This window comes from Polypterus senegalus, chromosome 2, assembly GCF_016835505.1.
Source record: "Polypterus senegalus isolate Bchr_013 chromosome 2, ASM1683550v1, whole genome shotgun sequence".
NCBI classification, from domain to species: domain Eukaryota; kingdom Metazoa; phylum Chordata; class Cladistia; order Polypteriformes; family Polypteridae; genus Polypterus; species Polypterus senegalus.
In genome coordinates this window covers 134,809,823-134,833,763 of record NC_053155.1, presented here as the reverse complement: position 1 = coordinate 134,833,763, position 23,941 = coordinate 134,809,823, and the positions used below count along the sequence as shown (strand labels likewise).

The window sequence follows — 23,941 nt, the reverse complement described above, 5'->3', positions numbered from 1 at the left end:
GCTGATATGTAGGGCTGCTGCCATTTAACGCCTGGGGGGTTTAAACATCCACCAGAGACAGGCCTTCTCTGTCCTATTCTTTTCTCATTGCCAGGGAAGGTATTAAGCCCATGTCTGGTCGGGACACCTGTCCATTCATTTGATGCTTCCCGCACAGTGAAGGAACCATCAGTTCTGTTGGGTATGTCCATCCATTAGGGCCATCTAGTCTAGGTGTGACCTCCTTCCTCTTTTGACCAGGAGGCGTTTACATTCCCTCAGGGCATCCCATCCAGGTAAGGAATCTTCCTGGTTTCTGCCCGGGATGCATATCCATCCCATGTGCCACATACATCAGCAAACCCTCGCAATCTGCAAATTCCTTTCCTGAGGATTCACTTACTCACTGTTATAAAAGTGTAACCTTTTTCATTATACCCGCGGCCTAATCACACCAATTCTTAGATAAGATTCTTGCTGCGCATCATGGAATGGGGTGGAGCTGAACATCAGGGTTTTGTATTCTCAGACATTTGAAGCAGAAAATAAATTCAGGTAGGCCTATCATGTATGATCAACACATGAGACTGAGCAATAACAGGTTTGTGATGCCCTTAGATATTTAGTTTTTGGGTGCTGCATGAACGCCACTCTAAATTAATCAATGTGTGTCTGCCTGGCGCTGACAGGCATTGGGAAGCCATCAAATCCCATTTGTGATGGGGACCAGGGAGTATAATTGTTTCTCATGAGTGAGGAATTCCGAGTAAGTGCAGGTCATAAGGTTGCACTGATTATGCCCGGTGCTGCACTGTATTACACCATTTAGTGAGGTCCTCAGATCAGCCCTTCTGTGGTCGCTTGTGGCCTCTGGTGGAGCACCTAAAAGACAATAAAGGAAGTAAAAGTCGTATCAAGGCCTGTGCAGGTGAAACAGCAGCTGGTCCTGCCCCTGAACCAGTCTCCTGCCAGGGTCTAACCCCATTTTTCCCATGGGTTAAACCCCACAGGTATTTTTTTCAGGGTCTCCCATGGATAAAAAGAATTGACTGCATTTAATGTTATGTTTAATATTCATTTGATTACCGGTAATCAGCCATCTTATTTTGTTGGAAATGAACATTACATATTTCAGAAAAATATACCTTAAGGTGTATTTTTGACTCAGTATTAGGTACTTAAATCTGTCAGTCAAGAATGTACTTAAAACTACATTAAGTGAAGAATATTTTTGAAATGTTGTAGAAAGTAAACATATGACTTACTGATCATAGAGTCTTTAATTCAGTCTTTGAGTCTGCCATCTTTTAGTATCTTAATGTGATGTAACTCAGTGTGGTATGATAAAAAGCAATTATCCCTTCATCCAAACCTCCATTTATTTTTTTAACATGTTTATTCTTGTTTCAATTGCATCAGGCATGAGAATTCTTTATTGAGCATTTTTTATCCAAGGCAATTCCAAAATCTACAAAATGAACCATATAAAGACTAATGGAGGTCATCCATTTAACTAAGAATGCAGGATTAGAAGAAGCAGCAAAGAGTTAACATGCACACTTCAGACATATTTGAACGCAGACTTCTGGAGTAATGAGGCAGCAATTCTATCCACTGCACCAGGATGCCACTCTAGAAGAAACTCTGTGAAAATCATTTTTGTACTTGATTTCAAAGTATTGACATAATACTAATGAAGTTGACTTTGAGTAGCAAAGGAAAATGTCTGTACTAGGTATGAAGTTACAGGCTCAGTTCCCACCCTACTGTTGACCCTGTGCTTGGCACTTAAACTCACGTAGTTGTGGCGGTACTCATAGATAGATCACTGAACAGGCCTGTCAGGTCCAGGCCCAGGGGTCAGCAGGTCCCTCATGAAAATTAAACCAAAATAAGTCTCGGTAGCTAAACTCTGGTGTAGTGGTAAGGATTTTGGATCCTCTCTGTAAGGTCAGTTTTTGGGTAACATTGCCATTTCAAGGTCTTTAAGGGCTTATACTCCGTTTAAATTTGTATTGGGTTGTTGATTTAGGATATTAAACCTATTAACCTTATTAAAGAGATAATGCTGATGGCAATAACATTATTGTTTGTGTTGTGATATGGAGTTCCAAACTTGTTCAAAGGGCCTGTTTGGCCTTCCAGCCAGAATCTTCACTGACCTTTCTGGAATAGGCTCACCTAAACTCAGCCAGGCCCCAAATACTACCTGCTGGCGTCAGTCAGAGCAGGCTCTAGAAACAGAGAGCCAGGAAAACAGCTATAATGCTTTTAAAATAAAGCGAAAGTCCCACAAGAGCAAGGATAACCGTCAGTCCTCGGCTTATGTATTAACAAAGCAAATGAAAACTCTTTATAAATAAATGATTTATTTACAAAAAACAGAAACACACAAAGGTAAACCTAAAGCAAACCATTCCCAGTATGTTAACCACAAATCAAAATCCATTAAACAGTACAAAATTGACAATCCACCACAGAAAACACTATTCTCAGTAATATTCTACACAAATAAAATGCTTCACTGCTGAAAGAGAACCTGGCAGCCGTGACATCGCATTGGCCCTGCCTCCTATGGAACAGTGAACATAAGCACATTTAAAGTGACTGTACAAAATAATAAAAATAACAGAAAATACATTCCTTTAAAATAAAACATGTAATTATTTAAAAAGTAACAAAATACATGCACATACATTAATACATAACAGTGTGTAGCTCTATAGAATGACTCAGGTACTCATCACGCTGAATGTAGCACTGGAAGTTTAGAGCACATCAAAAAGCGAGCACCATTCGTTTGGATTCTCCAAGATCATTTTCAGTGTGAGCGAGCAAGTGATTCTAACCGTCATGACTGTGTCATTTCCTAATTTGTGGTATTGCAGGGCATTTTATTATAGGGTATTTCTGAATTTGTGTTTTGTTAGCGAATGCAAAGTGCGTAAAGGCTCTTGTGTTTTTTCCCCAACAGTGTGGCACTTTAATCCCAATGTAAATTATGGTTGTGTAAATGATGCAGTATGTTCTATCTACTCTAGTATAATTATGTTTTTAGATTGTGCTTGATGGCCTATACTGTATATACAAACAAGCATCAGCGTTTGATTGAGTAACACACTTTTATGTGACACGTCTTTAGGCAGGGATTGGAGGAGGGGGACTTAATGTCTTGTAAGGGCCCATGGACTTTTCACCACTCTCTTGCAGGACACACTCCCTTGTTCTAAGTTTATTTATAGTCACCAGTGAACCTAACCTGCTCTTCTAATTTGACAGATAATTACAGTGCCAAGAGACAATTCATTTTAACACAGAGAGTACATGTCATGGTGGACATTCGTTCCGATGACATAAGGGCTGTGAGGCGACTAGTTAGTATAACACTGTGCCACCCCAGCATTTCATAATGCATTGCCAAATGGGCAGACAGGGCCCTGCTGATTATATGTCCAACAGAAATAGAACCGAGCCTTGTTTTGAAGTGAACCATATTTCCCATCTATTATGATTATTCTTGCTAATATTTTATTGAGATGATCTTGTGGACCCTTTCAGGAAGATGAGATCAACATAATTATGCTCTGTTTGGCAGCATAAAGAGCAAACAGCACTACAGCTCTTCAGTAAAATGATGGCTGATTTTGTTTGCTGCTCTGGGGGCTGACAGGCGTTCCTTTCTTCTTTAGACAGTTCAGCTGCTCCGCAATTGGATGCAGCTATAAGACTTTTCTGTTAGTGTTGGCCAAAGTGTCTTCGACACGCTCCAGATTTCCCCACAATGATCAAGCATTCCTATTGAGCTGCCTGACACCGCATCAAAGACAACACTTGTTTCTAACGGAACTTCTCATTCATATGCTGCTGCTGTGCCGGGGAGCGATGAAGCTGCCTTTGTTACTCTTCTCTGCCGGGCATCCTGTGCCGCCTGTCAGTTGAAAAGCTGAAAGGGTAACTTGCAGGTGGGTTTTACTGGTCTGCGTTTTGGGCTTATAAATGCGTTTGAAGTATTCAGACACTGCATAGTTGTATAATACAAGTGTGTTATAACTTCAAAGTCATCCTTGATTAAAAAATACATTTATTTTTGGCAGTAGAACTCTCACTGTCCTGACTTTAGGGACAGTCTGTTTATCGTCCATCTGTCTAGCTTTGTGGGGTGCAATTACTATGCTGTGATTGCATGCCATTTTGGAGAAGCAGTCTATTATTGGGCAGCAGACAGAGTAATGATGAGATTTAATTGTAAAAATCATTTTCCCTGCATAAGATAGCTACATCAGCTCTAAAACCGCTCTTTTTAAAAAAAGGATCCAGCCCATCATGCTCCTGAACCCTTAGCCTAGAAGTAAAACTCGCAGGACAAGGAACAGCGTTGGCGTCTTTAATATATCAAATTAGGCAACTACATGTTATAATTCTGGAGATTTGAAAATCACCGATTACACTTGTGTGGTTATTGTGCATTTTTTATATTTGTTTCAATAATGTTATTATTTTTCATTGCTGCTTCAGTAGCCAAGTCACCTGTCTGTGTTTCAATTTGAAAAAATAAACAAAGAAATGTAACCAATTGTATCTTAGATGTTGTAAGTCAACTTGGATAAAGGTGTCAGCCAAATAAGTAAATGGAAATGACATGTATCAGTATACTGCTGCTGGATTATGTGAATTTCCCCTTGGGATTAATAAAGTATCTATCTATCTATCTATCTATCTATCTATCTATCTATCTATCTATCTATCTCTCTCTCTCTCTCTCTCTCTCTCTCTCTCTCTCTATCTATCTATCTATCTATCTATCTATCTATCTATCACCATGCTGCCATTTTGTGTTTCAGTCCTGATCATGGCATCACCATTTTATGTGTTTTTGCATGGCTGTACAAATATTATTGTTGATGACAGTGGCCATTGCTATCATGTATCTTCCGGGCACAATATCATTGCTTTGATACTATTCAAGATGGTTGCATGCTAGTCCAGGTTTGTGAATACTCATATTCATTAATACCCATTAAGTATATTATATGTTATATTTACATTCCTATTATTGTTGTTACTGTATGTTCATATGCATATTCATTGCATAGTCATTGTTCAAGTGTCCTATCTTCAATTTAAAAGTGCCATTCAGTGTGAAGGGACTCCCTGTTTGTTGACCACTTTTATTTTCCAGAGGCATTTATTTAACAACATTTTAGCAAAAAAAAATACATGCATTTTACACGTTATGTACATACAACTTGATGACTTGACATGTGGATTTTGCGACTCGAGAGATTTTTTCATGGACGTTTTTGATATTGTGTGCTTTTATCCAGCACTGTTCACTATTGTGTCCCATAACTGTGTTATGGCCGTTCTCCACAAGTCTATGAGATGAACAATTTTTCTTTGCCATTACTACAAGCTATATGGTGTAAATAACATAACAAAAAATAATTTTACACAGAGTATTCCTTTAATACTCTGTTTTTGGTTCACACATCTTATCTATGTTATTTTATTTTTGAAAAGTCCAATGTGTATCAACTTGATTATTCATGTCCTATGGAATAAAGATATCAGACAGCAGTTTTTTGTTTTTTTTTGCAGGGGTCTCACACTGCTTAAAAAACGGATCCGTTATTTCAAGCCCAATTTTGAGCCCACAAAACACAAAAATCTCAAAACCAGCAGCGAAGGATAAAAATCAGAAGCATTAGAGAAAATAACACTTAGCTGTTCTATCTTGAATTAGGCAGGGCAAAACTGTATGAGAAGGACATGGAGATAGAGAAGAGATCAAAATAAAGTAGCAAAGAGACTGAACTGATCAGCCATTGAATCGCAAATGTTACGTGTCTTCAAATCAAAGTTTTAAAAACAAAGTTCAGTTTCAACAACCAGAAAACACCAAACCAAATGAATTGCATGTAATGTTCTTTGAATCCAGTCTCAGAGGAAACAGAATCATACAGGACAGCATAAATGGTGTTGCGTTAATAACATCAGAGGTCGCGCATGCCCAATGGATCAAGGGATACATCATTATAGTATCCTTGTGGCTCTAAAGTAGCAGCACAAATATATGAACAAAATATAGCATTAAAGAATTCCAAATATTTGAAATGGAAGCTCCTAAAAATATAATTATATCAGAAATGAATTCTCTGAGAAAAAAATTAAAAACAGAAAAGATGCAAAATATCATCACAAAAGAAATTGTCAAGAAATTGACAACCATGATATTTCCTTGACTTGACATCAGCAGATCATCATCAGCATCTGGGGTCTTACCTGTATAATTCAACAAGCAATTTACAGTAGCTGTTAAAAATCGTGGCAACTGTTAAGTAAACAAAAAATTAAAAATCTAAATGTGGACCAACTTCCATTCTAACAGATCATGCTCATCCCTTGGCATCTGCCATATCTAACACTGATACTGCTGGGATATGTTCATTCACAAAGTACTGGATTAGGCGGGTTTGGCAGTCTTTATATTGTGATTTGCATCTTTTTAGTTAGTCATTTAGCTAAATTCAAATATCTTAAGTAAGTTTGACTGATCCTGACAAACTGTTCCAAATGCCACATTATATAGTTACATACATTCATATATTATTTCTTTATATTTAAGTGATGGTATGAACCCTGACCCACAGAATTTCCCCTTTGTTGTTTCATTCTTTTTAAGGATCTTCCATACTTATGCTTCCTATATTTTTCAGTAGTTAGTTGGACTCCCTGCCTGCCAGCTTGGGCGAGTGGGCCAGGGTTTCTCCAAGCAATATACTAGGACAGCTCTGGTATCCATCTGATGCCAGTACCAGTTATCTAAAAAATAAATTAAGCTACATTTTTTAATTATTAATATTTTCTTTTCCAATTTGATAGGTGAAGCGAAAAACCTCCCTCCATACCCTGGGCCCAACAAGATGCGAGATTGTTACTGCACGGTGAACCTGGACCAGGAAGAGGTGTTCAGGACCAAAATTATTGAAAAGTCTTTATGGTAAGTTGTGTCTTTTTTGGGCAGGATTTGAGTGCTTTGTTTCTTTTCATGACTTTTCTCTTTTTTTTTTTTGAGGCAGCAGCCGTAGTTGTACCTCTATGCTTCTGACTCTTTGGCCACTGCAGTTGCTGCAGATCATTTCTTCTTGTGTGAGCCTTACTTTTTTTTATAAATGGCAAAGAATGTCTTTGAAGTTGGTGGGTTTTCTTGTTTATATATTGATGGAGAAACAGCTGCCGGCCTGGAATGGCGCAGTTTCTTTAATTAGGTGCAGCCTTATTCTAGGATCAAGCACTGCTAATGACTGCTGTAATTTTTTTGTGAGAGTTAATTCAACCTCTATTTCTGCCTTGTACCATATACATTACTACCAGAAGGGATCCTACTCCATTGGGCTGTTGAGCAAGGCCCTTAACCTGAAAATTGCTGTGGGGCGCTATACAATGGCTGACCTTGTGCTTTGACCCCCAAAGGTCACGCAAAAATGTAAATTCCCCTTGGGGATTAACAAAGTATATCAACTCAAAATAAAAAAAAAACTTTTTTATGGATGTAATAATGCCATCTATCCATCTTTCATCCCACTGCAGGGTCCCAGCAGCCCTGAATGAGGTGCCAGTCCCATTCACTGCCATTAAACTGCCATAAAAGCCCTCACATTGGCAAGGATAGCACTTAAACCTGTCACTATGCCATCAGACTGAACTTTTATTAAACAAATATATATATTAACTTACTAAAGTCATTATACAAAGTTATTGTCTGTTATACCTGCATTTGTATCACTCTTTAATTAATATTGTTTTTATCAGTATGCTGCTGCTGGAGTATGTGAACTTCCCCCTAGGATTAATAAAGTATCTATCTATCTATCTATCTATCTATCTATCTATCTATCTATCTATCTATCTATCTATCTATCTATCTATCTATCTATCTATCTATCTATCTATCTATCTATCTATCTATCTAAAGAACCTCATGAAGAGTGATCAGACAATATAAAGAGTTTAATTCTCAAAAACACCAGCAAACTACAGTTCAGCTAGTTATGCCAATCTAAGGAGATCATATGCATTCCTTAATAATTCAGCCATCAATTTTTCCATTAAAGGTACCCTATCCTGGCATCAAGTGAAAAGCACAAGCTAGTTTTTTGACCAAATGCTATCGCAGAGCACACCAATTCACTTTGGGACAATTTAAAGATGGCATTTAACCCAATTTGTCTTGGATAATAAATTGTCTGATGAAAATCAATGTGGAAAACAAGGAAAACTGGAAATCTCCACTTGGACAGAGATCAGGCCAGGACTGTAAGAGAGACCTTATGGTTTTACATGGGTCTCACCCCTTGGGTTTATTTTATAGTTAGTTTACTTTCCATTCTCTAAATTGTTTACCTTTTGTCATTTCACTGTTAATTGCTTTATCCTGTTTACCACCTTCCATTTTTATCATTTCTTAGTTTAGTTATTTTTCCTCCATGTTTTTGGTAATTATGTAATTATACTTAATGACAGTGGAGTGGTGAAACCCTGTACTGATTAGGTAAAAGGACTTAGGTGCTGTAATCAGTTTAGTTGCTCTAATGACTGCACAGGATGGTAGTGGTATTAGGTAAGATGCAATCAGGAAACGTAACATATTAGTAATAATAAGGCTGCATGATCCTGGGAAAAACTGTGATGAACAATAAATTTAATGATGATACGATAATGATAAGTAACGTGATAAATCAGAGATTAAGGTAGTGCATTGTGCAGTATCTCCAGTACCAGATGCCAATACAGACAATACATTTTATTAAAACTCAAAAATTACAGTCAATATGGCAAAAATCTAAAAATATTTTGTACAAAAAGAAATACATGCTGCAAAATATTTACAAAAAATATGTTGCAAATTATTTGGTGCCTATAATGCTACATTTTAAATAAATAAAACTATCAAATCAGATTGTGGCAAAATTTAACAATCTAGGCCTTGGGGTGTAATTGTCCACAACATCACTCAACAGGCAGCAGTGCACTTCTGGAAAAGGGGAGAGAGGAAAAAAAATGTACCTGATTATTGTCTTTGTTTTACCTTAGCTCAGGAATTCAGTTTGTTAGCAACTCTGGTCTGTATTTTCCAAATACACTTGAAATATTTACCAATTGACTACATAGCACTCACGTTAAACCGCCGTAAAATTGTCTGCCAAATGCAGTAAATATAAGCAGTGTAAGGCATAACAGAAGACCAAACATTTTAGCTCCATATCACCCTGTTACTAGCCACTTAAATTTCTTAAATAAAATAAACCCTTACCAGCGGCAAGAAGCAGTCGGTGTCTGAAACACTGAAGTCTGGGCCAGCCATTTACTTTGGTAGCTTTGAACATATTGTTCGCTTTGTCAGTGGTAAAAAACACTAGCACATCTTCACATAAACATCAGCTAGCCAACATCTCATGGCTCATCCCATAGCTATATTTTCTCCATTGTGTTTTTGGTGAAGAAGGATGTCTGTAAACATGCAGTTTTAATTTCAAAGTTACAGTCGATGAAGCAAATTGTCAGGTTAATGTAGAGCTTTGTTGTCCTGCTTGACCCAAGATCGGCATTCATGCGAAAAGTTGCATGTCTTTCAGCTGTTTGCACCACTACTCATACATCTCCAGAATGGCAAATTGGGAAAAATACAAGCGATGGAATGTGGAATCATTTATCAAGTTTGTTAATAAGGAATACACAATTTTTTTTTGGACAGTATTTATCGGCACCATCAGTCTTTATACAGGTAGTAGATAATGGTCTGCATTATTTCTTTTTGAAGTTGGCACCCGGGCGTGTATAGTGACGCGCATTTGAAACCTTTGGAAATCGATAGCTGCTTTAGACATGGTTCAGATTTTGTCTTCAGCCTGGCCATGCTGCTTGCACATTTTTCTGAACAGCATTCTTTATACTGCTTTTTATGACTTTGTTTCAAATGGTGGAACAGGTTTGTTGTGTTTCCTCTTAAAGAAGCCACCTTCACTCAACATGATTTAGAAAATACCTCAGTTTGTAAATGGTCTTCCCATTTATGGACAAAGTACTGCCATACGACAGATTTGCTAACTCGTTTGGGGATGAAATTTGCTTTTAACTCAGAATTTTCAGTCTCATGTATATCCATGCTGTCACTGCCTTTGGCAATAAATGAGTTGATGGACACTGAGCTACTGTTGTGCCTCTTATGCTTATGATGTAGTTGCTGTGTTGGCAGTGTGAGAGAGTCTCCACTAACAGCCTTTTATTTTGTAGTTTAGTTACTTGCCTAATTTAATTGCAGCTTAAGTTTTTCACAGCTATATTTTTGATGCAGCGATAGGTTTACCACAGTAATGATTTACCACAATAACTATAAAAATGCAATAAATCATTCAGCATTAAGTAATAACGAGCCAAGGTTGATACCGGGAGGGTGAGAATCAGATAAACAATGGTCAGGACATGAAACAAAATTTTAAATCGAGAGATATAGTGAGAGAGCCATGAGCCAGAATGTTTGATGAAGCCTAAGCCAAGTCGCAAGAAGTGAATCAAAGTTGAAGAACAGAGAGATCTTTAGCAACGATGACATTAGAATTTTAAGTTTTGAAACAGTTAAAGGAGTGCGTAATGCGGATCTTTTTACCGTCATGGTAATAACGTCAAGCGTCACACACTCTGGGACATCTTGCTTAGCAACACCCTGGCAACCCTAACTTTACAGATAGCAAACAATGGTGGCACCTATACTAAAAACATAATAAGAATTCATAATTACATCTTCAAAAGTGTTCTGAATCAAAAAACAGATCAGACGGTAAAATGCCTTGACTTCAAAGTCCTCCAAAATACGATCTTCATTCTTTTTAGAGGCCACAGAAAAGATTGTGAAGAATAAATAAATAAATGTAAAAAACAAAGTCCAGATTTTCATGGCAGTTGCAGTACCTGAGAGATGTAAATCCCTTAGGCAATCACTGCTACATTACTTTCTTGCTGTGTTCTCCTGCTTCCCTTTTGCTCTTTTCCTTTAGGTATGTTTAGTGGCCTTTTGGTAATTTGATGTTGGCCTTTCATTGTTCTTGAATTTTTGCCTCGTTATTTTTGGATTAAGAATTTTGGTTTACAGATTTAATCTTGTAATCCTTAAATTAGTTTCAAGTTTTTATTTTTGAATTTGTTATATTTGATTTTATATTGAGTAGTTTTTTGAGTTTTCCTAATTATTCTGTAAATTAAGATTTACATCAGCTTTACTTGGGTTTTTTTCATTTCCCTCCCCATTTTGTTAAAATTCTAACAAAATGCCATTGCCTTACAACAAACACAAACTTTTAATCAATTAAAATAATTCCATTATAAAATCCCAAGTCAGGCCAAAATTCCAAAAGCCAAATGAAAACATAAACAAATTACTCAAAGAGTTGATCTGGAGATAACAAAATCTCAATCCCTTAAAGCGAAGAAAGGTTTTTTAGTGAGAAGAATTAAGGAGCAGGACCACAAACAAAAAGAAGGCTAATGCCACTGCAACTGCCATTAGTCAGCACAGCTGCTTATTTATTTCTTCAGATCACTGCAGCACTGGAGAATAATTTACAGTTAGAGACTTCATGACTTAAACACCAAAAACATAAATGAGTATACGGGATCAAAGATATTTAAACATACAAACCAGAATAAAAACAAGGGTTTGAGGGAAAAAACAACAAAGCAACAAAATTGAAAACAAGTCTTAACACAAGGTACGTAGAGTAGTGAAACCTCTTTGCCAACTAAAGTTTACATTTTCAGTTGGAATGAAAATACTAGACACAGCTATACAATGTATAGAGGAAGGGAAACAAGAGCAAGCCATTATAGATGGTTCTCAATGGATGCCTTGGCATACAATGGGTCTGAGGAGTGCTCATTTCATGTCATTATGATTTAGTGTTATAACAGGGTTTTGAGGTTAATACCAAACACTTTTAACTCTCTCTTCAGAAGAAGACCATTTAGAGGATGCGTGATCTAGATATAAATCATAGAACTGTTAACCACAAGGTTGCTATTTCAATCAGCACTAAAGACTGACCATTTGACACTTGAGAATGTGGCACTCATTGGAAGTATTGAAAAAACTGAACCATACATTTGTGATGAAACTGTCAGTAGTCATGAACCGAGATGAGTCAGGGCAAATGAGGATGTAGCAAGGGGTAGTTTAAAAAAAAAGTGACAAGTACTTTTATTAAAATAAAAAAAGAAACAGTGTTCAAATAAATAGTGCACTACATCATACTCTTCATTAAATAAATAAATAATCCATAAAATCCATGAGAATATGGAGGTTAAAATCAATCCATAAATATGCTATAAATAATCCATAAAACATAGGTTAAAATCAGTACAGTTCCTTTTAAAAAAACGTGAGTCCAATACTTCCTTCCAAAAGCCGATGTCTCCCTGGCTTACCCTCTACGGATCCCTCAGCATGTGGAGACGTCCTGTCGACAGATGCAATCAACCATTGGGTCCCCTTTGCCAGGCCTTAGGCATCCCTAGGATGCCATATCGAGCCACTCATCACCATTTCCAGTCTTTCAGTGCACGTGGGGGACACCACATAACGGGCTGCTCCTACTCTCCTTCATTGATCAATTGGAACACTCCTCTGCAGTCGCAGGCTCCTCACCCTGAGGCTCGTCCCAAACCTCCTGTCTTTCGCTCCTCTGCACTGGCTCTCTTCTCTCGCTCCTTCCTTTCAGTCTTGCTTTTTTTTGTTTCAGTTCAACCTCCATTCTCTCCTTGCTGTTCTCCTTTCTTTCCTTTCTCTTTTTCCTTTCTGTTTTCTATCCCCCTCTACCATGCAGGCTCCTCTTATATTAGTTTGATTGGGCGCAGATGTGACCCTCTACCCACAGGTCTTAGAATCTCAGAGCACACATAGCTGCTCACTTCACCACCCCACTGCTCTCCAGCTTATTTGATAGCACAAACGTATTAGGCCCTACTAAGTATTATTAAGACAGGCTGATCATATATAAATTGCAAATGTCCCAATAAAATACAGGTAAACTTTGTCTCTTTGCCTTGAACATTGTTTATTTTGATGAGGCTGAGACAAGCCTTTTTGTGAAACTGTTGCTATATCCAGTATACAGTATATACTACTTTACAGTTTTGTTCATTTTTATTTCGTAGTCCACCTTTATATCAGTCTGTCATTCACTGACTGCAATAATGATAAATTTCCATTAAAAAAAAAGTTACAGCTGAGAGTCAAATGTAAATGTTTACTTAGAGATAATTATACTACCACAGGCAGCATATGTGTATTGAGTCAAAACAAGGTTTGGTGTTGTGGAATTTTATTGCTATATTACTATATGCACATTTCTTTAAAGTGGACTTTTATTTAAGGTCATTGTCTAATTGTATCTGAGAATCACTGATAGGACAAAAGATTGCATGACTTCTTCTAGTCACCCGTGGTGCTACTTAAATAAAGGACTACTCAGATTCATGTTTCTGTTAGGTACTGTTGAATCATGTAAATCCATTACAGTGACAGTGTTTTAAAATGAGCTGGATTTTAATAAAAAAACTACTCAGTGACATCTTTGTCCTCCATCATGGTATGTCCCAGAACAAGTCTGTTAACTTAAATTCAAACTGCAGGCAGCGTTTGGCACAGTTCAAAACATCCCTTATGCTTTCCTTCTCTGCAGTTATTCTTTGTGTTTAAATGCCATTTATAATTTATGCATGTGGCTGCTTTTTTGAATGCATTCAATAACAGCAAAATCTAGGCTCGCCTTAACTGACTGCACCCTAATAAGTGGTTACTCACTTAGTCTAATCTTTTTATACTTGTGTCCCCTCCACCATCTCTTGCCATTCAGCGGGGAACTCCACAAGCCCTTCTCCCATCTGTGCTTCTTTTCATTTGAAAATGTTTTATTCTCGTTCCATTTCATTGTTTACGCTAAGAGGTGGGATAAGTCACATGACTGGGATTGTTGCTTCAGTTATGTTACCGGTTGTGACAATATAAAATGGTGGCAATCACATTGCACATTATTTCCTGGTAAAAAACACTCCTTGAACTTGCTAGCACAGTTAGCTTCAGTTCCTAGTAGGCCTTAGCATAATGGTTCATTTCTCAGATTTTGATTTCCTTTTTGATTTCAATTATCATTTTGCTCTTAAGTTTTCATTGTTTTGTCATTTGTTTTTTTTTTGGCTTTGACTTGATTTCAAAGCTAGGTCTGGTTCCATCTGACTTCAATTTTTTTTGCTTCACAAAACCATTTTTTCTAATAATAATTTCGCTGACACCACTTTGTCATAACAACATGGACTTGTGTAGGATAAGACAGCTACAAAGAAAATGCTTAACTTCTCCCAAAATGTTCTTTGAGCAACTTTTGATTTTCTTTGATATGAACAGTCCAACAACTCATAAATCAAATAATGATTTGTCACTTGGGTTCGGACCTTTTAAGTCTTTTCTCCAAGTAATGCCCCTCCAGGTATCCAGGTCAAATCAGATTCCGTGTTAAATTTATTATTCTTGTATTAGAAATTAATTTGGCAATGTGCATTGCACTTGAATAACAGAAAAAAATCAGACCAGAGGAAATTACAGTTTACATTATACAGCTAAAACTTTTCCATCTCGCTCACAAGGTCTGACGTCTTACCAATAAAGACCAAGTTTCAGTTTGCTCCGATTGTACTGCTTTATATAGGAACACATTGCTTCTCCTTGCAAATGATGGGCACACGCGGCAGCTCTACACATTTTCTGACTGAGCCAACCTCCTTCTGGGTCAGCCAACCTCCATACCAGTGAGCACAAATAATGAAGAATTTCAGCCCAACCTTTTCCAGTGGCCAAAGTAGAGATATTAATAGAAAGAAAATAAGATTGTAAGGAAAGAATACATTTCTGTTTGCTTTTAATGACAGGTTACACACTAACATAACAACACATGAAAGAAACCCAAGGAACAATGCAATGTCTTATAATATATTTGTAGTGACGTTTAGGTCATTCCAGGCAATAGAATAAAATGCTGGAGTGCTATTTTGCTTCATGAATGCCAGGGATTATTGTATAATGGAGAACTGAGGAGCATGAACAAAATGTTAAAGGGAGTTTGATGCATAGAGAGGAGGAGAATTGGTGTTGTAACAAAATGGATATACTTGAAAAAATAGTAGACAAGTGAGAATCACTTACTAACTGCTTGAGAAGCTGGCATTATTTTGCAGAAACTGGCTTTATTTCACTAGATACTGTCCCCTTATTTTTAACTGCAGTTAGTCCCTTACATAAGTTGGCTACTGTGATATTACACACCATGTCTAGCAAAAGGCACACACACCAGAGAATAACACAGCATTACATTAACAACATTTAAGCCAATGTCATAATCAGAAAATATTGCAAAATGTAAAATAAAATGACAACAAAAAACATTATGCGTTACATCTAAATCCTGACTTAATGGAGTTTTCAGCAATTGTTTATGTTCTCATTTAATACTAAGGTTTGTCTGACAGTTTAACAGCCATTTTATAGGTTCATGCAGGTTGGCTGGCTGCCCCACAAATTTGGGGGTGTTGGAACAGATGTTTTTACAGATGGATGCTCTTCCTGATTCCAGGAATGCTTTAATTACCTTTTATAACACACAAGAGGCATGGCAACCTCATTTTAACCCTGGATCACAGGGGTTACTAATAGTTAGGTATGCATGTAAGTTGAGCATGTGTGTGTCTACTGTATAAAGCAATTGGGCTCACAGACCACAAGGGGTTCACCTTTTTCTATTTGACTGCCATCCTTAAAAACAACTTGCCAAAAGTAATCTTGTAAGAAATAAAAACACCCTGTACCTGGTCAGCTTTAGATTGGATGCATTGTTGTATTTGATGGACCTGTTTTCAGACATCTATGTAATTTTCATTGAATTTCATTTTGTAGGATAAATAAGCACTATGCTGTATAAATGTACTGCATATCTATCTGTATCTATTGAGAATGGTAAATTTGCTATATAAATAAAATTATTATTATTCATCCAATCTATTCCAAATATTTAGTCTTTTCAGAATATGGCTGACCTAGGACCCTCAGGACTTAAAACACACACACACACTTATATAGTAAAATATATATTGTAAAATAAACGCAAGAACAGAGTGATAGGTTTGGGGATCCACCCTGTATACTGTAGAGTGTAGGTAAGGAAATAAGGTCTTACAGAGTGGAGTCCAAATCAGAACTGAGAACAGCAAAAATGGAGGTCATATATAAAGTCGGCAGAAGGGACATCATGAGCAAATGGAATTCTCGGGGCCAGAAGTGACATCAAGAGGAGGAGGGATCTTAAGGACCAGATTCGAAGTGATATTGAGGTTGTTGTCTGAGGACTGTAACTGACTACTTTTATGCTGAGGATTTGTTGGTTGTTCTGCAGAAAGAGAAGAGAAAGAGTTAGAGGGCAGTGCTAACCCCTAGTCCTGTGGGTAAATGCACTTATTTGAGCCTGTAAGCTGTCTCCCAATTGCACATGTGTGACTATATATATTATTGCATGATATTTTCATATTTGTTTTGTTTTTAAGTTATTTTTCTTGTTTCATTGTGTATATGTAATTATTTTATAGCTTGCTGAGTTGATAAGTACAAGAGTGCTTATAAATAAGAATAAGTAAAATGAACAGAAAGTGCTAAGTATTCTGGAGCTAGTCAGCCCCTCTGCCACATGGACTTTAGCATTTCCTCTTGTTTAGATACCTCCAGAGACTCAATGTCCATTTTGGAATTTTGCAATTTCCAGTTTTCTCTGGGAAATTATTTTTCAATGGATCACTTGCTTGGACAGAAATTTGCAGTTGTGCAACTCATTTGTCTTATTTGTCTGGCTGCAAAAAACAACTGGCATATACTTCTGAATTAGATGTACCATGTTCTTTGCATGCCTATCCATATCTACAAGTAAACATTTAATTCAATTTTAGGAGGCCAGTATATTTCTCAGAAGAATTAGTTGCTATGCCAGCATCATCCCTGGACGAGGTGATGGGCATTCACAGGAAACACAGATGCAGATTGTTCTAATAAAATGTACACACCAAAACAGCCCAAATTAAATTCCATTTTTTATTATTTTTTCTATTCTTATCCAGGTTAACGCATGCTCCACTCTTGTACAATGCTGTGTTTTTTTTTTACGCTTTTAATTAGGGATTCTCACAGGGGATATTGAAGTAGGCAATCTGCATCTTGCTGTGGTAATAGAAAAAAAGGAAAAGTGATGTTTCCAATTATACCTTTCAATTGGCACGAGCTAAAGGCACATACAATATAGTGAATAATGAGGAAGCTTAAGTGGCCGCACCACCCTTTAAGGAAAACATCTGTAAAAGGCTCAAAAGAGGTAGCAGATACAGAGAAGAGTCATCAAGAGAGAGCTGCTGCCACATGCAGTCTGAAAATGGGAAGTCTTTTTGTTCAAACCTGGGTGCAAGTAAAAGTATTAGAAGTAAGTTATTGGCCAGGGGGGCTTATTTTTGTAAGCAGACTATGGTATGCATTAAGTGGACGCTGTGAGCTATCAAGAGGCAGCCTTGTTAACTATAAAAATGATACAATTGTCTCATACTTCCTAGTTGTTTGTGTCTCATAGTAGTAGTAGTTACAGTAATACTGTTATTTGTGCAGAGTGCTGTGAAAATCTTAAAAGAATCAGCAACGTCTGCTCCAAACGATATGATTTAATATGGCTGCTATATTGTTTTTTTATTGTAGCAGGTTAGCTGTTGTAATAGGAATGTACAAGCTGGTGTGTGCAATTTGCTGTTACCCATACAGCTCTTCTTAATATAGGGCAAGGGCATAAATTAATAATTGTTTGTATACTTATTTGAATTTTATTGAACTCTTGAAACACATGTGCTGCTTATCCACATGCCAACGTAGACTATTTATTGATCAAAGGACTATACTTGAAGGGCTTGCTAATTAGTTTTCTGATGTTTTCTTAAACAGACTAAGCATTATAGTAGCTGGAAGGGTGTATGTATGTTTTCCGTATTAGACATATGAGGACACATTTTTTTTGTTACTTACAAGGGGACTGCAGTATATATTTTTAATTTCTTCCATTGATATACAGATAAACAATGCAGAAACAGAAGAACATTGGAAATTTCAAATGCAAACATCAAAGAGTTTCTGCAGATGGATATGTCACTCTTGATGAAGAAATGCTTTATTATTTTGCACATGTGTAGAGTGACAGGTTAATCCCACCCCACCACCATTTTTTTGTTTTGCGATTATAAGGTTTTGATCTGCGGAACAATTTTGGCCTATCATAAAGGTGGGATTACATCAGGGATCAGCTCTGAGCCCTTTCATATTTGCAGTGATGATGGACAAGTTGACAAAAGAGATTAGACAAGAGTCCCCGCAGACTGTGATGTTTGCAGATTACATTATGAGTAAGAGGAAGAGTAGGGAGCTGGTCAAGGAGGTGGAGATATGCTCTAGAGAGGAGAGGAATGAAGGCCAGTATCAACAAGACATACATGTGTGTGAATGAGAGGGAGTTTAGAGGAATGGTGAGGATGCAGGGAGTAGAGTTTGGCAAAGGTGGGTGAGTTTAAATACTTGGGATCAACTGTATAGAGCAATGGGGATTGTGGAAGAGAGGTGAAAAAGAGAGTGCAGGCAGGGTGGAGAAGAGTGTCAGGAGTCATTTGTGTCAGACAGGTATCAGCAAGAGTGAAAGGGAAGGTATATGGGACGGTAATGAGACCAGCTATGTTATATGGGTTGGAGACGGTGGCACTGACCAAAAAACAGGAGACAGAGCTTGAGGCAGAGTTAAAGATGCTAAGATTTGCATTGTATGTGCTGAGGATGGACAGAATTAGAAATTATTACATTAGAGGGTCAGCTAAGGTTGGACAGTTTGGAGACAAAAGTCAGAGAGATGAGATTGCGTTGGTTTGGACATGTGCTGGGTATATTGGGAGAATGATGTTAAGGATTGAGCTGCCGGGTAACAGGAAAAGAGGAAGGCCTACAAGAAGGTTTATGGATGTGGTGAGAGGGGACATGAAGGTAATGGGTGTGACAGAACAAGGTGCAGAGGACAGGAAGATATGAAAAATGATGATCGGCTATGGAGACCCCTAACAGGAGCATCTGAAAGAAGAAGATTTTTGATTTTTAACAAACAAAACATATTGTTTTATTTTTTATTGTTTCTTTGATGACGATATCCCCAAAGCATTTCATATTTTATTCATGGTAACAGTATTTTGCAGGGGATGTAGCTTGTGATATAATTTCCACTGCAGCTATTTAAGATGGCAGTGCAGAGACACCAGCATCTAGGGTTCTGGATATAACCTGTAAAATCTTGCAAATCTTACTAGTTGTGTATAAAAAGTGATTTAAATCCTTCAGTATATTTTATAACTGTTTCTATGACTGTGACTGTCTTTTTTATAAGAACATATGCATTATTTAGGTGTTTTTTAGCCCAAGTAATCCAAATATGGTGTTCATTTTTCTATAGAAGAGGGTGCATAAGTAGTGGAGTCAACCTTCATGCCATTGCTTTTAATGAAGCAACAAGTGCCACACACCCAAACATTTCACTGGGTAAGATATCAGTGGAATTATACTGATGCAAACGGCGGCACCCATAACAAAATCAGGACTGTAATTGAGTATCCCTGCTAAAGAATGTATCCACTAAAAGTTGAAATATTTTTCCATTTTGGCATGACGACATTTTTGTTTTTGTTATGGGTGCCACCATTTGCATCAGTATGTTATGTCATCAAAAGCAATGGTATGAAGGATGACCCCTCTACTTGTGCAATGTCTGAGATTTGGATAAAACTAAATTACTTTGAATGTGTTATTCGTAGTTCATCTGAATTCTCCTTCTGACTAACAACTTTGAATTTGATTTGTGTTTTGGGCTGGGCAAAGGTTTTTGGATAGACTTACGGCTGTTAATTTGGCACATCATTTTGAATATGTCTCATTCTCCTAGTCTTATCTCTTTAAAACCTTACCGTCTCTTTGATTCGGTCAGAGACGGTACAGTAACTTTGATTTTAGGTTACATATTGGATTTTAACGTTTGGTGTTTCTACCTTTTCAGCCTGTTATTTTGATTATTTTTTCGTGTTGTTCTTCTGTGCCTCCATTTCCTGGTCTAATAATAATTACAGGCGAGACCTTGGGATGAGCTTTTCTACCTGCTTCAACTTTTTTGCCTGGATTATTCATAGTAAAACAAAGTTAAAATGTTGAAACATGTGTATATAAAAAAATACAGTCATGCACCAAATTACGTCTCCATTTGGGACTGTCCATTTGTCCAGTCAGAAAGTGTACAGTCTCAGTGGCTACATGCGGGTACGTGTAAAGCAGTGTTTCCCAAGCACTGGATTACACCACCAGTTGGTCACTGGTTACAATAGATAGTTTGCAAGTGAGTCACAGTGGATCACCCAAGCCAATGTTTCTCAAGCACTGGGTTGCGACCCGGGTTGCTGCCAATGGGTTCTTGGTTGGTGTTATTGGTTCACAAGACCATAAAGATTGAAGATGAAGATAAACACTAGTGTAAGTAAGGCAATGTGGGCCAGATACATAAATGGAGCAGTGCTGATCAAAAGAAACATTAAAGGGCCCTCCAAGAGTTGGAAAATATGTGAGACCCTATGAAATAATAATAATAATGAATTACTGCATTAGGTTTTAGCAATTTCTAGAATATTATTACCCTATTGTTTTTCCTATAGACCTCGGCCATAAGTACCAAACCCTCAACTTGGTTGTCCATAAATTAGTGCGTGACTGTATAGTAAAAGACGGTTATCTCAACATTTAATTAATCAATCTTCCATCAATCAATGTTTGAACCCTTTCTTTGAATTGCCTTGCAAACAAAGAGTGTATGACAATAGCTGGCAAGCCAGTGAAGTGAATAATGTACCAGGAGATTCACTGTTAATAATTTGGTGTGGAGGTCAAACCAGAAAGATAAACGGTTGGGCACCTAAGCCAAATCATTAACAAAAAAACTGAAACCAAAAAATAAAAAGTCTATCAGTTTGGATTTCTTTTGAACACAAATCCATACTCAAGATGGTTTGTTTTATTGACAATCTTGGGCACTGAATTCCAGGCAATGGGTCAACTAAATCAAATGACTTATTAGCATTTAGATCATGAAAGAAGGACTGGTATGAACAATAACTACAATGAAAATAAAATGACACAAAACAAGGTTCAGACAGTGAATTGCCCTGCTTGGTTTATATAGCCACTAAAATGGTATGCTGTGATACAACTAACTGTTCAGAGCTTAGTCACTCCTTGGGTACAAACCAATGCCAATTTGGGTGGGGACTTTTAAGAACCCCGAAAAAGAGAGGTGTGGGGACAACAAGGGTCCATTATATTATCAATGGCCTTAAACCACCACTTTTAATAGACAGAAGACCTGGAGTTCGTCTGGCCCTTTAAGTCGGACATGGGAGCCAAACCTGCAGAAATACCCAGAGCCTTAGCTAATTGGCCCTAGGAGTTTCCTAGGTCTCTTCTGTTGTTTTTCCCACATATAGAATTCAGAAAAATGCCAGTTTAATTGTGTAGGGAAAAGAGGTGAATTCCGTGGTCATCAATTTAAGGAACATTGTTTAACATATTAGGTTAGTAATGATCACATATTACAAACTTAACGAGAATAAGAGTCAAAATGAAAGCATTCTAAAAAGTCAATAACTCCCATTTGTTCAAAATGTTTTCTATTTGCTTGTATCCTAAACCTTTTTTTCTTATGTAACATGCACTCAAGTCTTTCTAATTTGGTCATACTATGAAATATTTTAATAATTTAATAATTTGTTTCGGAAGGGAGGTAACTTCACTATTTCAATGTCCAATTTATAGATACAATGGTACCACAGTATACGTCCTTAATCCGTTCCAGATCCTTGGAATTATACCAAACAGGATGTATATTAAATAAATTTTTTACATAAGAAATAAAGGGAAAATGATTAATCCGTTCCCAAGAAAAAAAAATCCTATTGTTATTGGCATATTATACATTGATGGGGTTGTATGAAATAATTTAAACACTGCTTAATACTACAATACATAAATACAAAAGCAATTAGATGAAATAAATGAAAATTTAACCTCACTTTACTTTTTAATAACGTCTTTGTTTATCACAATCGTAGATACCGTCATTCTTGACATACAGTATGCAGTAGCCAAGTCCCAGATACACATAGCACCTTCATACATTTCAACAATCAATTCAAATTTATGCAAAAAAACACAAAATCACGTGAAAATTCAGAGAGAGTTATAGCGCGGGCTGTTCACTGAATGCTAGCAACTGGCATACTGACGCTTGTGGGCAGTCGTGGCTTTGTCTCGAGAGAGGTAAACATGGGTAGCGCGCGGTGTTCTAGCACGCGAGTCATATTCCAAACAAAGGTCGTATACCAAGCAAAATTTTTCGCGTCCAAACAGGATGTAAAACAAGTTGGACTTATTCCAAAGTGGACGTATACCAAGGTACAACTGTATTTGCTTGTAGTGAAAGTCAAGCAAAATGAAGAAGGTGCCTGAGTTGCCTTGAAAGCTTGCATATTGTAATCTTTTTAGTTAGCCAATAAAAGGTGTCATTTTGCTTGACTTCTCACTACATTCATAATGGCTAACACGGTACAACACCCTAGTAGTATAGATATTTGCTTAAACAGCAGCATAACCGACAAGCAGGGCCAGCTCTTGCTTTTTTTGCTGCCCTAGGTGAAGATAAAAATGTCCAATCCATGTGTTCTTGTACATATACAGTATCACGTGGAAGAGCTTTGGGGTTGGGGTAGAGTATGGTAGACATAGATGAAATCCAAGAGCCCAGAGGTAGCTAGGAGGGGTGTCCACCTAGGATTGTCAAGTGCAGAGTAAAAATATTTATTTAATTGAAAGTGAGTGGAGAGTGTTCTCCCTGGCTGATTATTAGTATAGCAGAGTTTGTGCGGATTAACAAATTACTGCCACCCTAGGCAACAGCTTAGTTTGCCTATTTCATAGAACCAACTCTCCCAAGAAGCCTCAGGATATACCCTTGTTTCACAGACTTACAGTATATGTTTCATTTTTCACATCTGTTACATTAGCAATAATTTCAGTAAGTCTTAAGTAAAACAATTGTGATGCACAGTGTACATTAAACCAATAACTACATGGTTTTGCTCCCCATACGATAATGGAATTTCAGGAGTAAAGATAGCCTTAGACTTGGAGAAGTATAGCTTTGACTTTTCCCTCCACTTACACATGATATTAACCTCATAATTTAGTGGTAAATTCTAGGAATAACCTGTATGAGTATTAGGAGCTAACAGTTCAGTTATTAGTTGTTCTTAGTTGTAAGACAGAGGTCAGTAAATGTTTCTCCCCGAGGGCTCTAGCGGACCTCATTTACTAAATAATGAATGTTATTTTCACTCGAAAATACATATATTACTTATATAACTGTATACCTTTGGGAAACAAAGAAAGCAGCAAATAAAGTTAGCTTTTTGCTACAATTCACTTTCTGATAAGTTACTTCTAAACTTACTGTGCTTAGTTTGAAAATGTCTCTTCAAATTGAACTCCCTAAAAACAGCAAGACTTTCATGGCATATTAGGCACACTGATTTGCTTTCAACATTTGTAAAACAAGAAAGTAATACTTGTACATCCATTCCTTGTTAAAAACACAGCATTCATGTTCAATTTTACGTTTTTTCACAGTAGCACTCATTGCTAGGGATAACAAAATTTGAAGTATAATATAGCGCTCGGACGATGACAGCAGAATTAAACTGAGCAACTGAAGCACAC

General features: G+C 37.2%; 1 protein-coding gene across 3 annotated transcripts in view; it reads left to right on the top strand.

Annotated features, from left to right (window-relative positions):
• The window catches only part of rasa3 (RAS p21 protein activator 3), a 290,025-nt gene that overhangs the window by 105,889 nt on the left and 160,195 nt on the right, over positions 1–23,941 (top strand). For 2 of the 3 annotated variants that reach the window (XM_039744665.1, XM_039744666.1), the window contains exon 2: positions 6,862–6,979. In XM_039744665.1, the coding sequence (XP_039600599.1) occupies positions 6,862–6,979 (118 nt within the window). Of the gene's footprint in view, positions 1–3,865; positions 3,942–6,861; positions 6,980–23,941 lie in introns of those variants that run through there. The other variant, XM_039744667.1, reaches the window with a different exon arrangement.